Source organism: Thecamonas trahens (assembly GCF_000142905.1).
Source record: "Thecamonas trahens ATCC 50062 unplaced genomic scaffold supercont1.5, whole genome shotgun sequence".
NCBI classification, from domain to species: domain Eukaryota; order Apusomonadida; family Apusomonadidae; genus Thecamonas; species Thecamonas trahens.
The window spans coordinates 2,991-19,070 of NW_013657675.1; the positions used below are offsets into that span (position 1 = coordinate 2,991).

General features: G+C 67.1%; 4 protein-coding genes across 4 annotated transcripts; 1 reads left to right on the forward strand and 3 right to left on the reverse strand.

The window, feature by feature from the left end:
- Window positions 1-386: 386 nt before the first annotated feature.
- On the reverse strand, window positions 387-1,138 carry AMSG_01161 (uncharacterized protein; the record flags this gene model as incomplete). Its single annotated transcript, XM_013906318.1, has 2 exons — window positions 387-933; window positions 1,041-1,138. 2 exons carry the CDS (start codon window positions 1,136-1,138, stop codon window positions 387-389), a joined length of 645 nt encoding a protein of 214 aa, XP_013761772.1.
- Window positions 1,139-1,560: 422 nt separating this feature from the next.
- AMSG_01162 (uncharacterized protein) lies at window positions 1,561-8,129 on the forward strand (the record flags this gene model as incomplete). The annotated part of the gene is made up of 4 exons (XM_013906319.1): window positions 1,561-1,642; window positions 1,728-3,712; window positions 3,859-7,953; window positions 7,998-8,129. The coding sequence occupies 4 exons, from the start codon at window positions 1,561-1,563 to the stop codon at window positions 8,127-8,129; spliced, it is 6,294 nt and encodes a 2,097-aa protein (XP_013761773.1).
- Window positions 8,130-8,155: 26 nt separating this feature from the next.
- Window positions 8,156-12,258, reverse strand: AMSG_01163 (uncharacterized protein; the record flags this gene model as incomplete). Its single annotated transcript, XM_013906320.1, has 1 exon — window positions 8,156-12,258. The coding sequence occupies one exon, from the start codon at window positions 12,256-12,258 to the stop codon at window positions 8,194-8,196; it is 4,065 nt and encodes a 1,354-aa protein (XP_013761774.1). The 3' UTR covers window positions 8,156-8,193.
- An 86-nt stretch (window positions 12,259-12,344) lies between these two features.
- AMSG_01164 (uncharacterized protein) lies at window positions 12,345-15,095 on the reverse strand (the record flags this gene model as incomplete). Its single annotated transcript, XM_013906321.1, has 2 exons — window positions 12,345-14,699; window positions 14,844-15,095. 2 exons carry the CDS (start codon window positions 15,093-15,095, stop codon window positions 12,345-12,347), a joined length of 2,607 nt encoding a protein of 868 aa, XP_013761775.1.
- Between the last annotated feature and the right edge of the window lie 985 nt (window positions 15,096-16,080).

Sequence of the window (16,080 nt, forward strand, 5' to 3'; positions counted from 1 at the left end):
CCATACTGCCCATTCTCCAACCAACTGCAATCTCAAGCCACCTAGCCCATCCAACCACCACGACCCGGCTCCCGAGTTTGACCTGTTTCGCTCCCGTGGTTCATACACCCAAGTCATGAGTCATTGCGGCAAAGGCCCGGGTCCACCCGCCCCGCCACCCACGCCACAACCCCCTCATCCCCCCCCCACCATACTCATCACGCGCCATCACCACCAACCACCACCCTCATCCCCTACTCCACCGCCATCACCCCATCCCAGCCACATCCCCTCCCCCATGCCATGGCCATGCCCACCACCACCCACAATACTCCCATCGGCGAACGAGATACAGCTCTTCAATCGAGTACGTGCGTCAATCCACAACAATCACCGCTACAGCACAACTATACCTTCCGCACGGCTGCGTCGTATGCTGGCGGTGCCTCATCCGCTGCTGGCGGCGGCGCAGACGGCGGCGCGTACGGATTAAACGGCGGCGGCGCGTTCGGCGTGGCGACCGCTGGCGCGAGGAGCGGATTGGGGGCAATGAGCGCTGCAGGCGCCGGCACAGGCGCGATGCCGGAGGTGGTGCTTGTGTACATGCTGTGCGGCAGTGGTGGACCTGCTGTGACGGCGGCCACACCGGATGTCGCCGGCATCGTGCCCGGTGCCCCTTCCTCGCTCTCGACAACGCCATCATCATCGTATGCGTCGGGGTTGTACGCCACACACAGGATGCACTGGACAATAATGAGAGTCGCCACCGCGATGCCGCCGATAATCATCATGATCGGCCCGCCAGTCTTTGCCCAGCACTTGAACGAGTCCTTAAAGAAGTTGTTGGGATCGCACGGGTCACCAAAGCCCATCGAGGCATGAATGGTGAAAATAGCCCCGAGCGCAAAGACAATGACGCCCAGGATGAGCGCAACGCAAGCCAACTGCGCCGGTCTCGTACGGCAACATCGTGTCTCGGTGCAGTCAGCTCCACCTCGCCCGTACACACCGCCACCCACGCCCCGCGAATATCCTGGCCGATGGTGGATACCGTGGTGGACACCGTGGTGGACACCGTGGTGGACACCGTGGTGGACACCGTGGTGGAGAGCACCATGGTGGACACCGTGGTGGAGAGCACCATGGTGGAGAGCACCATGGCGGTGATGCCGACCAACGCGCCCGATCCGCCCTCCTGCCCGCCGCCCTCCTGCCCGCCGCCCTCCAGCTCGTCGCCCTCCTGCTCGCCGCCCGCCAGACCGTCCTCCTCTGCGTCCTCCAGCACCCATTGCAAACACAACGTTGTGTAGGAGATATGTATATCCCTTCTACCTCAACCGCCACCGCCCGTGAGCACTCTCTCTTCGCACCGCTCGCTCTGCCGTTGTTGCTCACTTCTCAGTACCAGAGTGCACCCAAAAATTGTTCACCACCCCCCACCCCCCATCCACACCCGCTCACACCCTCCCCTCCCCTGCCATCAATCTTCGCCATGCACCCACACCAGGAGCCTAGCCAAGCTCACACCTCCACACCGCTCCCCGTTCTCCCCACTCGATTCTACCCCGAGTGACCGTGACCATGGAGAACACTTACGAGGACATCGACATTGGTGCCCTCCTCGCCGGCCTCGGCAAGGAGCACCTCAACGATGTCTACCTTGGTACGCCGCCCCGCCCATCCCCGCATCTCATCCTCCATCCTCGCAACCCCCCCGCGCTCACTCACTGCCCCCCCCCCGTCCACAGCTATCAATGCCTTCCACAAGAAGAACACCGAAGCCCTTGCCGAGCGCTCTGGTCAGTCATCGCTTATGTGGGCGTATGCTGCTGCATCGCCCGAAGGCAAAGAGCTCGTGGACATCCTCAAGCGCGTCCTCACCGCTGTCGCCCGCTCCGAGTCGGCCTCGCTCGCTCCGCTCCTCGCTGCTGTCGTCGAGGTCTTTGCCGACATCATCTGGGCCGGCAGCTCGCTCCACGAGCGGACTCTGCCACGGACCAATGATCTGCCTGAACTGCAGGAGCAGGCCGACGACCGCCTGCCTTCGCTTGCGCTCGCCCTCGCCCGCGCCATCCTCCGCTCCTACCTCGCCCGACTCTACCCGACGCTCTCCTCGTCGGGCCCGCAGGCCCTCGCCACGCTCCGCCTCCTCGCTGCCATCGCCGCTCTCTCGCCGACCATCGCTCGCGAGCTCATTCGCCGCTTCGACTGGTCCCTCAAGTCTTTCCTCAACATTCCATTTGACTTTGGCCGCGCCTCGCAGAAGAACGGCGTTGCCGCCCTCTCAAAGGCCAACTCGCTCGGCGTCTCACCCTCTGATCTGGTCTCCGCCTACTTTGAGATTCTCATCACCCTCCTTGCTCACGATGCCCCGGGCATTGCCATCGCAACCGTCTCGCTTCGCACCGTCGTCCCGGCCACCTTCCAGATCCTCGGCATCGCCCCGCCGTCAGCCGTCGTCCCGCTGCTCACCCTCATCACCCAGCGCATCGCCCTCGCCTCGCACGTCACGAAGCGCATCCGCATGAAGCTCTTCAACTCACAGACCCTTGTTCAGCTCTCCAAGAACCTCGGCATCCTCCGCAACGACGAAGATTCACGCGCCCTCGTGCTCATGGCCCTCTTCAAGGTCCTGCTCAATGCCGACGACCCGGCCATGGCCATGTCCGCCTCAGATCTGCTCCGCGGTGTCATCACCGCTCATCGCACCTCAGACGTTTACCGTTTCTTCAGCCCGTCGTCCGCTGTCGGCGACGCCGCGGGCCGCGCCCTTGCCTCGGTCTCCTCCAGCGCCCTCGCTGCACTCGAGACCCTCCCGCGCTCGACCTCCATCCGCTTCTCCATCCTCCAGCCGCCGCCGGCCGACGTCCTTTTCCTCACGCTCCACGCCGCCAACATCGCCCGCTCCACAACCGTCTTCCAGCTCCTTGTCTCGCTCCACACCACTTGGGGTCTCCGACAGCGCATGCTCATCCAGTACGTCCTCTCCTCGCTTCCGGCACTCGTCACCCCTTACATCGCCGCCTGCAACTTTTCGTTTGAGCCGCGGCCCTCGCTCGTCTGGTTCTCGAACATGTCGTGGCTCACCCACCTCCTCCGCACCGTCACCCCGCCGCTCATCGTCGACGCCCCGCTCGAGTCGCAGGTCATGCCGCTCACCACCACCGTCTCGGCCCTCTCCCGTGCCCTGCAGCACGCCTCGCCGCTTGTTCGCTTCACCGCCTTTGGCCTCCTCGATGCTCTCTTTGCCCGTGTCGCCGTCCTCAGCTTCCAAGTCGAGCTCTACTTTGACGCCATCTCGGACAACCCCTCGCATCCGGCCCTCGTTCTCCACCACGGCCGTGCACTCACCGCCAAGGATGTCGCCCTCGACGACGATGTTCCGCTCGCCGCCTCGCACGACACCACCACCCCGGTCGCCACCCTCCCCTCGCACGCCGCTGCCCTCTCGCTCGTCGACCGCGTCCTCATCTCCTCGCTCCCCTCCCTTCGTGTCGTCCGCTCCGCTTACGCGAGCACCCTCCGCTCCCTCACAAAGGCTGCAAAGTCGGGCTCGGGCTCGCTTGACCTCGCCGCAGCCTCACTTCTTACCTCCATCCTCAAGGTCTTTGCTGGCTACGTCGCCCACGCCCCGTCGAGCCTCCAGGGCGAGCGCATGCTCTTCACTCGCCTGGTCCCGCCCACAGAGGTCCTCCTCCTCCTCCCGTCCGCCACCATCGACGCCCTCGTCGCCGTCCTCTCGCTCCCAACCACTCTCGGCTGGACCTCCGACTCCAAGTTCTCTCTCGCCCCACTCTGCGACCTCTACCTGCACACTCGCTCCGCTTCCCGCGCACCGCCGCCACCGTCTACGCCCTCCTCGTCCGCTTCCTCCGCGAGTCCGAGTACTTTGACGGAAACCCCATCGAGCTCCACCTCTGGCTGCACCTGCTCCCGGTCCTCGGCTCTGCCAACTTTACCGCAGTCCTCGACCGCGTCCGCGCCTCGCCGTTTGAGCACTTTGATGCCGTCGCCGATGCCATGGCCGCCGCGCCAAAGCCCGACGCCGACATGGCCTCCTTCCTCGCACACATGCGCGCATCGGCTAGCGCCTCCGACCTCACCGCTGCACCCTCCTCCAATGCCCTTGTCTGGTCGCCGCTCGTCGCCGCCTACATTGCCCACGACTCGCCTGATCCGGCCGTCCTCGCCGCCCTCGCCGCCCTCGAGCTCACCCCGGGTGTCCTTGCGAGTCTCTGTGCCTCGTCAAACATCGGCCTCCCCTCGCCGGCCCTCGAGCTTGACACCGCGTCCATCGGCGCAGACCAGGCCCGCATCATCCTTGCCGTCGCCGCCCTCAACCGCCTCATGTCGACCAAGCGTCCCACCTCGGACCTCATCACTGCCGTCCACGACATTGTCGACGACGCCATCGCAGCCAAGCACTCGGCCGCCCTCGTCGAGCTCAGCATCGTCGTCCTCCGCCACCCGGCCCTCGAGCGGGCATTCCTCCCCCCCAACGCCATCACTTCGCCTGATGCGCTCTCCTTGGACGACGGCATCCTTGCCACTTCGGTCGCTTCGGTCGCTGGCACCATTCTTCGTGCGCTGCCGTCGCCGCCGCCCGCAGTCGCCGCCGCCCTCGCGCCCATCATGGCCCGCGCCCAGCAAGCGTTCATGGCCTCGTCGCCCGCCCCCGACTCGCCGCTTGGCCAGACTCTTGGTGTCTGCCTCGCACTCTTGGCCAAGGGCTTCTCGCGGGAGCTCATTCCGCCGCTCGTCAACATGCTGCTCTCGCCCGACGTCGTTGAGCACATTGTCAACGCTCAGTCTTCGCGCCACTCGAACTACCACATCGTCCTCTGCCTCCTCCTCCGGCGCGAGCTCGACGTCAACAAGTCCAACCGCGGTGACCTGCTCGGTGTCGCTGACACGGCATACTTTGCCAAGCACTACTCGTCGACTCACGTCGCCACCCTCCTCACCGTCCTCGCCCATTCGGGTGTCCGCGACTGGGACGCCGTCTCGCGCCGGGTCGCTTCAGGCGAGCTCGACATCGACGACGATGAGGTCGCCTTCTACCTCCAGCTCACCGACGAAGAGAAGATCGTTCTCCGCCACACCTCGGTCCTCGCCCAGTTCACCACCGCCCTCGTCCAGAGCCTCGCCCTCCACGCCTCGCTGAGCCTCGCCTCCGAGTCCGACACCCTGCTCGCCGCCCTCGCCCGCCTCGGCGATCGCGCCACCGGCGAGGCTCTTGCCACCGTCGTTGCGCTTGTCCCCTCGTTCTGCGCCGCCCTCGCCAACTGGTGGGCGTCGCGCGTCGCTGCCGACAACATGCCGCTCCTCGCCTGGTTTGCGCTCCTCCTTCCCATCCTCGCCCCTGCGCTCGCCAGCCCGCACGTCCACCTCCCGGCCTCCGCCCGCGATGCCTTTGCCGTCGCCACCGTCGAGCTCATCCTCGATCCAGAGCTCCCCTCGCCGGGCATCGCCTTGGACATCATCACCGAAGCCATCGAGGCCAAGCGCCTGCCGGCAGCCGCCGTCGCCATCCTCGCCGACATCATCACTTCGGACGACCACGACGACCTCGTCCTCACCACCATGGCGCCACACTCGCTCGCCACCCTCCGCCTCTTTGCCGAGTCCGAGCTCGCCACCCGTGACGTCACCATCGCCTTTGTCACCTGGGCCTGCGCCGACCTGGCCCACGCCTTCCGCAAGCCGGCCGTCGACCTGCCCATGCAGCACGCCGAGATCGATGTCTGCCTCCAGCTCGCCCTTGTCATTCGCAAGTCGTCGGCCTTTGGCGCCTACCGCGCCCGCAAGCCGGTCGTGGCCCCGACCCCGCTCGTCGGTCTCCCTGGCGAGCTCCTCGCCCAGCTTGTCCGCCGTGCCCTCAAGCGCCGCTTCCTCCGCCCGGACGTTCTTTTTGTCCTCCGCTGGCTCGTCCCGCTCATTCCCCACACCGAAGACGCGCCCGACCTCACCACCATCTACGACATGATCTTCCAGCACTCGCAGCTCCGTGCAGCGCTCTACCCGCGCGCCACAGATGCTGATGAGCAGGACGCGGCCGACGAGCATGCCCTGCTCGACTTTGCCCACACCGACGAGGTCAAGCAGGCGCTTGTCGTCCTCATGCACGCTCTCCTCACCGCGCCCACCGCGCCCGCTACCGCTGCCCTCGCCCGCCACCAGCTGCCGCTGCTGCTCGCGGCCTACGGCGCTACCACCTCGCTTGCTGACCGCGTCCTCCTCCACATCCTCTTTATCTACGAGTCGGCCCAGCTCTCGCTCTTTGCCGACGCTTGGGGCTGGGGTGAGCACACCCTCACTCGCCTTGACGACATTATCGAGATCGAGCTCCGTCGCTCGCTCGGCGGGACCGTCTCATCACTCGAGGCCTCGGACAACGCCGGCCTCCTCTCGTCGCACCTCATTGACATGAGCATGCTCGACCGCAGCCTCCGCCTCTTCCCCATCGACATGCCGCTCTCCGTCAACGCAACTTCGGAGATTCCCGAGCTCGAGGGTACTGTCTGGCAGTCGCTCGCCTCCAAGATCTTGCGCGGCCGGTTCTCCGCGGCAGGCAACACCGCCCACGTCTCTCCCACCGTCGTCGCTCTCGCCAACGCAAGCAAGGGCGTCACCATGAGCGAGCCCACCTCCCGACCCTGCTACGACATGGGCTTCCTCCTCACCTTTTTCGTTCATGTCGCCGCCGCCAACACCGAGGCCTCGGTCGTCATCGAGTCGGGCGCCCTCGCCATCGGCTTCCGCGCCCTCGCCGCCCACCACTCGAACGTCCGCAAGCTCGGCTACGAGCTTGTCTCGCTCATCGAGTCGCTCATCCGCGCCTACCGCTTCCGCTCGCGGAGCAACTTTGAAGTCATCGTCGATCTCGTCAAGGGCTCTGTGACCCAGGAGTTTGAGCGCCTGCCCTCGGCGCTCTCGCTTGCGCTTGCGCTCGCCGCCCGCGTCCTCTCGTTTAGCAACAACCCGGTCTTCCCGGTCGTCGTCAAGTGGCTCACCAAGTACCCCTCGATCTACATCCACCGCCTCCCGTTCCGCGGCCACTTTGCGCCGACCAAGACGGGCGACGGCGTCATCGCCCGCCCCTTTGTCTTTGACATCATCGCCCACGGCGCGCACTCGGCCCGCGACCTGGCCAACTTTGACAAGGCCTCGATCGTCCAGGGCGTGTTTGCCGCCTATCTCGACTCGGGCAACCCGTCGCAGGTCGTCGACTCGGCCCTAGCCTTTGTCCGCCACATGGCCCGCGTCCCGGCCCTCGCCACCCGCCTCGTCTCAAAGTACAGCTTTGCCGAGTGGATGGCCGCCGCCATCGCGCCGTCAGACCTCTCCGGCGACGCCCTTGCAGGCTTTATGACCATCGTCACCGACCTCTCGCTCGCGCTCGACGACGCAAAGGAGTCGGCCATCGTCGATACTGCCGTCTTCACCCTCCGCTCGCTCGCCACCGCCGTTCTCACCCGCATGATCGCCGGCTTTAACGCTCGCTCCTGGAAGAACTACGAGATCTCCGCCATCTTCCACGCCGCCCTCGACCTCGGCGACCGCATCGACGCCCTCCCTTGCTCCATCCTCGCCGACATGCTCAACGCCTACCACGCCCACGTCCGGCCCATCCTCTACGCCCGTGTTGCCCGCCGCGCAGAGGCCCGCCTCGTTACCCGCATGGTCAATGCCCCGCCGGCGTCCTCGGCCGCCTCGGCCGACGCGCGCCTCGCCTTTGCCACCTCCGCCGTCGCCGCTGCTCTCCTCCCCACCACCGTCAAGTGGTACCGCGACGAGCATCTCAGGGACGAGGTCTGGGACCATCTCCTTCCCGCGCTGGCTGGCTTCCGCGCCGTCCCCTCGGCATCACTCGTCACCGGAATCCTCGCCCTCCTCGCCGCCTCGCACACCTGCATTTCGCCCGCTCGCTACGCCCGCCTCGTCGTCGCTGCCGCCCGCCTCGTCGGCCAGCACGTCGCCGCCCACCGGCCCGCCTCGCTCTCACCGCCAGCCACAAGTCGCTTGTCCTCGACACCATCCCGGCCGCGCTTCGCGCCCTCGACTCGGCCGACTCTGGCTCGTCCGGTGCCGTCCTCGGCCTCGTCGACGCTCTCTCGGAGCTTGTCCACGCCACTGCAGCACCATCGTAAAGCAAGACACACACCCGTTGCTCTCCTTGTTTTTCACGCATCTGTTTACTTTCCACACGCCTGTTCAGCGGCGGTAAACAAGGACTCGGTTCCGAGTCCGCGCCGCCGGCACAATGAGCTCGGTAGTGAGCGCGGCTTCGGTCGAGACCGAGGCAGGGATGGCAACGGCGGTGACAGCCGGCCGGAGGCCCGCGAGGAGGCGGCCGCGCGCAAACGCGGCCGTCGGCGCCACGAGCACCGACCGGGTAAGAATGCGGTGGGCGGCTGCCTGCCAGAGTCCAAAGTACTCCTTGACCAGCTTCTCGGCCTGCTCGCGCGAGGCCGACCGGGCGCTGGCCTCGAGCTCGCGCAGCGCGCCGCCGACCTTGGCATCGTTGTACACCAGGAGGTCGAGGTGGTTCTCCGACCGCGCTTCGGGTGCCGTCAGGTCGACCAGCTCGCTGATGGCCGGCACTAGCTCACCGTTGACCCGCGCCCGCAGCCGCAACATCCGGTGCAGGCCCGAAGTCTCGTGCCAGAGCTGCTCGTCGGCCGCTGCACGCACGTACCGCACCCCGGCCCTGTTGAGCACGTCCTCGGCCGACGCAAGTGACCGTGCGTGCATCGAGGTGACCACCATGACCTCGCCCGCGCCCACCAATGCCCGCGCCGCCTCGGGCAGCGACGACGGGAGAACAAGCAGGCCGCCGGGCACATTCTCGGTGTCACCGATGACAAAGCTCGGCGCCTTGAACGTAGTCCGCAGCTTGGCCGGTGTCCGCACCGGTGACGGGGTGCTCATCAGTGCTGAGAGCGCAGGCGGCCGCGAGTTGCGCTCGACCGCGCCCTCGCCCACAGCCGTCGCCGCCTCAAGAATCTCCAGCTGTGAGGCGTAGACAGCGGGGAGGACAAAGAGCTCGACAGCGGCGACCGCCAGCAGCCGCGCCGAAAACACGCCCGAAGCTGCGTCCGCCAGCGGTTGCAGGGTGAGCTCCATGGTTTCGGGCGCGTCCGGCAGGGGTCGGATCCGTGACACGGCGCAGTGCGCCGAGCCGGACGCAGACCGGACGCAGGCAAACAGCTGCCTAGCGACCGGCCGTGGCTGAACCGTCCACATCGGGAGCTCGACCACGCCGCATCCATCGTTGCGCCACGTGACCGTTGCATCGGTAAAGAGCTTGGAGCGCCCAGTCGTCTCCAGCCCAGGTGGCGCCGACGACGACGCCGTGTACACCGCCATGCCGGTGCACACAATGCCAGCCTTGAGCGCGTGGACCTCGGCACCAGGCACAGTGCTGGTGGCCACTGCGCCGCCGCCTACGTCGCTGCTGGAAGACGGCCCGGCGCTCGTGTCGAGCGGGTCGTTGGCGTCGAGCCAAGCCCGCGGTGACGTGGTGTGTGCCACGCAGCAGCCCGGGCCGCTCGGCTTCGTCCCAAGCCATGCGGTAAGGAGCGCAGGGCTGAGCTTGCCGCTGTCGCCCACCGGTCGCGCGCCAACAAGGACGCACACCTCGGTGGTAAACGGAACAAGCGCAAGTGAGTTCTTGCCGTCGGCGGTCTCCTGTGCAATGACCACCTCGGGTGCCGACTTGGACGACGCCCGCGCGTACGACGAAGTCGAGACAACCGAGCCGAGCGCGCCAAGAGGAACAACAATGCCCGGCAGCGCGCCGCGGCCGCCGGGCCACGCCCATGCCAGCTCGGGCACAAAGAGCCGGACACCGGTCGGCATCGCGCCCGACCGCAGAATCTCCACTACCATACCGCGCGCGGTCAGCGGCGCGGCCTGGAGCGAAGCGAGGAACAGCGCGCGCTCGAGCTTGATCGACGCCCGCCCGCAGTTGGCGGCCTTGGTCGAGAGCTCCTGGACGATATCCTTGACTCCGACGGTGACCGCAACGCTCGAGCCGATGACCGCGGCCTTGAGCCGCTGCTGGGCGAGAACGTGTGCGGCCGAGCGGAGCGGCGACGTGACCGGTGCAAAGGCGGCGACGCCGTGGAAAACGTGCGGCGTCGCGGTGTTGCTCTTGGTCACCGCAAGGTACCTCGTCCGGCCGCGGCCGAGCGCGGCCTCGACCGCTTCGCGCAGCGTCTGCGACGTAAGCGCACCGAGAGCAGCCGGCGGCTTGGCGTCTGCCGCTGTCGGCGTCTGGTCGTGCCAGACGAGTGACTTGCCGCGCTGCTTCTTTCCGCGGCTCTGCTTCTTGGCGCCACGCACTGCGTACTTGGCGCCGGGCGACGACGGCGTGTCGTCGGCGGTGTGCCACTCGCGGAGCTTGCGGACGGCCGACGTCACGTCGGCCGCATCGCCGCCGAGCCGCTCGAGCGTCCGCTCCAGCGCCTCCATGGTCTGCACGCTCGGCGCCGGCTCGGCTGCGAGCAGAACAGGGCAATCCTCGGTCGCCGAGGCCTTGAGCGCCGCCCCCGCGAGCGAGGCGTAGGTGATGCAAAGCTCGTCGAGCGCACTCCGCGCCCGCGACGCGGTCCGATTGCGAACCACCGGCTGCGGCGGGTGTGCCGCGCGAAGGTATTCGATGGCATACTCCGGTCGAGTCGTTCCCTTGCCGCCACACCGCGCCGCGCGCAGATCGTCGGTCATAGCAAAGAGCAGCTCAAAGAGCGGCGAAGACTCGGCGGCGGCAAACGTCACATTCTCATCAATGAGCCACGCGGTCTCGACAAAGGCCGACGAGGCCACAGCCCACTTGCCGGTTGCTGGCTCCATGGCAATGTCAAGCGCGAGCGAGACGGTGAGCTTGGGCGTGCCGTCGGCGGCAAGCGCCGCGGTCTTCTCCAGAATCGACGGAAAGAGCGCGCGGCGGACCTTGGAGCCGTCAGGCAGGTTGATGTGCAGCGTCTGGTCGCGGGCAAGGATGGCAGCCTCGAGCTCGCCGCCAGCTCGGAGCCGGGCTGCCAGGTCGGCGACGTGGACTCCGATGCGGACCCGCGAGACGTTGCCTTGCCCATCCTGCTGGAGGCCGGTGAGGGTGAGCGCTACCTGAGGGTCGCGGGCATGCGGCTCGGTGAGGGTGAAGCACCGCGGCGGGACCGAGGCGCCCGGCGCCGAGAAACGCGCCGCGGTTGTCTCGAGCCTCCGCTTGAGCTCGTCCTGCGGCGTCGGTGCAGAGGCTGTCACGGCCTCGTCGAGAGCAGCGGCGGTAAAGGTCTGCGCCTCGGGCGCCACAAGCGCAATCGGTTCCATCTCGAGCGCGCCGCAGTACTCGGTGATGAGCGGGCCGATGATGGCGGCGACGGTCGCCGGCAGCTGCTTGGGCGCCGTGTCCATCGGGGCCGGCCTGGGCGACGGCGAGGCCTGCGGCGCTGGGGCCGCGTCAAATCCAGGTGGGCCGCCGGTCGGTGTGCTGGCCTTTGCCTGTGGTGCCGGAGCCGGTGCGTCCGACTGCGCGGCCTGCGCGACCTTGGAGACGGCCTGGGCCTGGGCCTGGGCCTGGGCGGCAGAACGGGAACGCGCTTGGGCTGCGTCGTACTCGGCGTGGGCGTGCGAGTCTGCCGAGGCACGAAGCTGAGGGAAGGGCGACGGCGAGGCGGTGGGCGACGGCGGGACAAATCCGAGTTCTGCGGGCGCCTTAAAGGTCTTGGCAAACGAGAGCGCCGGCTCTGCCGTCGACTGCTTGGCCTTGGCGGCGTCGACGGCAGCAAGCTCGACAGCGAGGATCTCCTGGACAAAGGGAAGCGAGGCGGCGAGCGCCTTGGCGGGCGCGAAAAAGGTGGTGGACCACTCGGCGTCCTGGGCAAAGATCTGAAGAGAGTCGATGGTCGATTCGAGGGTGTCGAGGAGGGCGGCGATCTTGCCCGGCGCGGCCGGCAGGACGGCGCGCATGGCCATCATGGAGAGGAACCGCGAAAAAGTGTCTGCGCCAAAGGCGCAGGTGTGGCCGTACATGTGCCACGCCGGGTCCTCGAGGATGTCGGGAACGTGGCCGACGGTGACAACGAGGTTGCGGGCCCGCGAAATGGCAGTGTTCATCCGGCGCGGCTGGTGGACGAGGCGGGCGAGGCGGTCGACCGACTTGCCGTCGGTGAGGAGGAAGATGACCTCAAACTCGAGGCCCTGCACGTTGTCGAGCGGAAGGACCGTGAGCGAGCCAACCGAGGCAGAGCGGAGGGCAGAGCGGAGCTCGCGAGCCATCGCCAGGTTCGGGGTGATGACCGCGGCCGACTCGAGGAGCTTAGGGAAGGTCTCGGCGGCTGAGGTGAGGAGGGAGAGCGCGGCGGCTACGGCCTCGTCGGGCGTGGCCGGGACAAAGAAAGGCGCGGCCAGGCCTCGTCGATGAGCATGTCCGGGAGAGCAAGGGCGGCGGCGGAGCCGGGCGCAGCGCAAATCTGGCCGCCGTAGATGGGCGCGAGGGCGTTGACAATGTGCGGGTGCGAGCGGAAGACCTGGAAAAAGTGGATGCGGTGGACCGAGAGCGAGGCCGACATGGAGAGGCGGCGCGGGAGCGAGCACGCGGTGAGGTTGACCAGCCGCGGCGAGAAGCCGAAGCGGAGCGAGAGCGCAACGTTTGTCCGCGCGTCCATCTGCATGTGGTCCGAGACGAGAACGAGCTGGGTGGCACCGGGTGCGGCGAGGAGGAGCGGGATGAGGAGCTCGGCCTCGGCGGCCTGGGCGGCTTCGTCGATGATAATGTGGGTAAAGAAGCCCGGCTGGATGCCGAGAAGGGCAAGGTTACCAGCGGTAACGGTGGTGGAGACGACGACCTTGAACGAGGCGAGCTTGTCGGCCGGGTGAGTGACGTAGTGCGGGGTGAGCTTGCCGTCGCGGGTGTAGCCCGAGCCGGTAGGCGAGGGCGAGGTGTAGCCGCGGATGTTGGCTGGGACCGAGCCCGGGTTACGCATCGAGCCCATGAGGCGGTAGACCATTGAGGCTGGCCACTGAGAGTCGGCAAAGGCGCCAGCGTAGATGTCGGCCGCTGAGTTGGTGTGGGTGCAGATGAGAATGCGCGACGCCGGGTTCTTGAGCAAGTGGTGGAGTGTCTCCTTGATGGTCCGCGTCTTACCGGCGCCAAACGGGCCCTCAAGGAGGGTGGGGATGGGGTCGGGCTGGAGGACGTGGGCAATGACCTGGCGCTGGACGGGGGTGAGGCACTCGTCGACAACTGCCACGGGCGAGTCCGGCTCGTTCTCGGGCATGGGCATGAGCGGGAAAACAACGTCGAGAGCGACGTTGGCGACCGCGTGGTGCATGAGGGTGTAGCGGAGGGTGTCCACGACCGAGAGCGGAAACTTGGCGAGGACAACCGGCGGGAGCGGGAGCCGTGCCGGCGGGCGGGAGAGCCGGAGGACGACCGTCCGGCCGGTGAGGTCGGCCGAGAGGATGGTGCCGGTGAGGTCGGGCTCGGCCGACGACGAGTTGGGCCACCAGATGGAGAGGCTCGGCGAAGCGCTCGGCGCCGAGAGCGCCGAATGGCAGCGGGAGACGTCCTCGGCCGAAACGTCCCACAACGTGAGGCCGAGCGGCGACGCCGGGTCGTACTCGGCGGTGACTGGGCGCGGGTCATGGAGCGCGAGCTCGTCACAGAGGAGCACGTTGTGGAGGAGGGTACGGTACGAGTCCGAGTCGAGCCCGATGAGCGAGGTCGCCGGGTCGACCGGCTGCCGATGGAGCCACTTGAGAAAGGCATTGATGTCCGACGGCGCAATGCGGGTCGCAGCGTGCGCCGGCGGAGCGCGCGCAGCCGCAGGCAGGCCCAGCAGAAGCGCCGCCTCGCCGGCAGGCGCCGAGCCGACCGCCTGCGGGTAGAGCGACGGTGGCGGGTCGTGCCGCGGCGGGCCCTTGACCGGCTGCCACGGGTGCGGGTCGATGGTGGCACCCGACGGCGCCACGCTCCGCGACCGCGGGCAGACAAGGAGATCCGGCGCGTAGTCCTCGGGCAGGACAATGGCGAGGCCGTGGTGGGTGAGGCAGTAGGCGCAGACCGGAACCGACGATGAGCCGGCGTTGACAATGTACCACGCGTCGCGGAGCTCGACGGCGGTCGGCCGGTCCCAGTTCCACTCGGCGGCCTCGGCGGCCGAGTGAGGGCAGGAGCACCCGCTCAGCGCTCCCATCGGCTCGGAGACGGCGCCGGGATCGTGGCCTTGGCTCCCAGCGGCAGCGCAGAAGATAAACCGGTCGGGCGCGGCGCTCGCAACCGACGGGCGGCGGGTGACTCGGCGCCAGCGGAGCATAGACGGCGGGGTGTTGGGCGCGGCGCGGGCAGCAAACATCATGGTCTCCGAGCCCGGCGCGCCACAAGAACCGCACAGCGTGTCCATCGGGCTGTTGGCGTCGCGCGGAATGAGCCGCGACGACTGCGAGAGGCACTGGGTACAGGCAAAGAGCCGGAAGTGGCCCACCAGCGGCGAGAGGTGGAGCGGGACGACGGCCGGCGGGGCGAGGCCGAGGGCGGTACAGACCCAGTCTGCGACAGTGGTACCCGAGAGAGCCACGCCACCCGGCGCAGAGCCCGCCCCGCTTCCACTGCCTTGGCCAGGTCGGATCTTGGCTCCGCCCTGCGCCGCACTGGTGCCCGAGCCGGCGTGGTGTCCACCGCCGGCACTGGCCATGGATGTCGCTTGCGATCCCGGAGGCTTGCCACGAGCAGGGGCCGTGTGGGCATGGGTATGGGTAGAGGGGGACAATGACGGCTTGGCCAAAGACGAGGAAGGGAGCGGGGATGATGTAGCTGACTTGGGGGTGGAAGAGAGCATGGAAGGGGCAAGGAGCGAGGGTACAGAGCCCGGAGTAGGCGTCCGTGGCGCAGACAGGGTCAGGAGCTTCCCGTCCGAGGAGAGAGTGAGTCCCCAGCGGGCGACCTGGGAGAGCACATACTTCTTGAGCTTGGGAGGAGGACGGAGGTTGGAACGGAGCTGCTCCCACTCGGAGAGCGCTTCAGGTGACTTGTTGAGCACGTCACCAAGGGCTGACACAGGGTACGAGCCGGCCTTGCTCACCGCGCTTCGGAGCTCGCGGGCAAAAGCGTTCATCGCTGGCGTTGAGTCGAGTCTGTCCCTCCAACTCTTTGTCCGACCGACACTTCTACCAAAGTCATCCCATTTAGAGATCACACTCTCTGCCCTCTGCTACAGGGAGCACGGGAGCCAGATGATGGCACCACGGTTGTGATCTAGCACATTGGGCGGCTGCTGCAGTTTGATGGCTTCTGTACTGATGGCTACTTGCGCAACCGGCTGGCGGCGCGGCACACTCTGCCGGTGTTGTACTCTGCTACAAGGAGCACGGGAGCCAGATGATGGCACCACGGTTGTGATCTAGCACATTGGCCGGCTGCTGCAGTTTGATGGCTTCTGTACTGATGGCTACGGGCGCAACCGGCTGGCGGCGCGGCACACTCTGCCGGTGTTGTACTCTGCTACAAGGAGCACGGGAGCCAGATGATGGCACCACGGTTGTGATCTAGCACATTGGCCGGCTGCTGCAGTTTGATGGCTTCTGTACTGATGGCTACGGGCGCAACCGGCTGGCGGCGCGGACTTTGGCGAGATCGCTATCGATGGGGCTGCAGCGATGAGGCGATAGATGTCATCCATATCGGATATGGTGTGTGGTTTGTTGATGGGGCGAGGTGAGCGGTGAGCAGTGAGCGGTGAGAGTAGGCGAGTCGAGTCGAGATCATTGTTGTCGTGGGATGGGAGGCGAGTGTGCGGATGTGTGGGTGACGATGGGCATGGCAACGAAACCGAGGACGAGGACGAGGACGAGGCGAGGACGAGGGAGAGAATGCTCATCCGCGGCCCTTGAGAATGAAAGCCATGCCGATCCAGAAGGCGAACCAAAGGGCAAACTCACCCCATGCCACCTTGCACTGTTCCACCGCATTCATGTACCTGGTGAGTGTGATAGCCAGGGGAGGGGAGGGGAGGGGAGGGGAGGAGGAGGGGAGGGAGGGAGGGAGGGAGGGAGGGAGGGAGGGAGGGAGAGGAGGGAGGGAGAGGAGGGACTGAGAGTCCT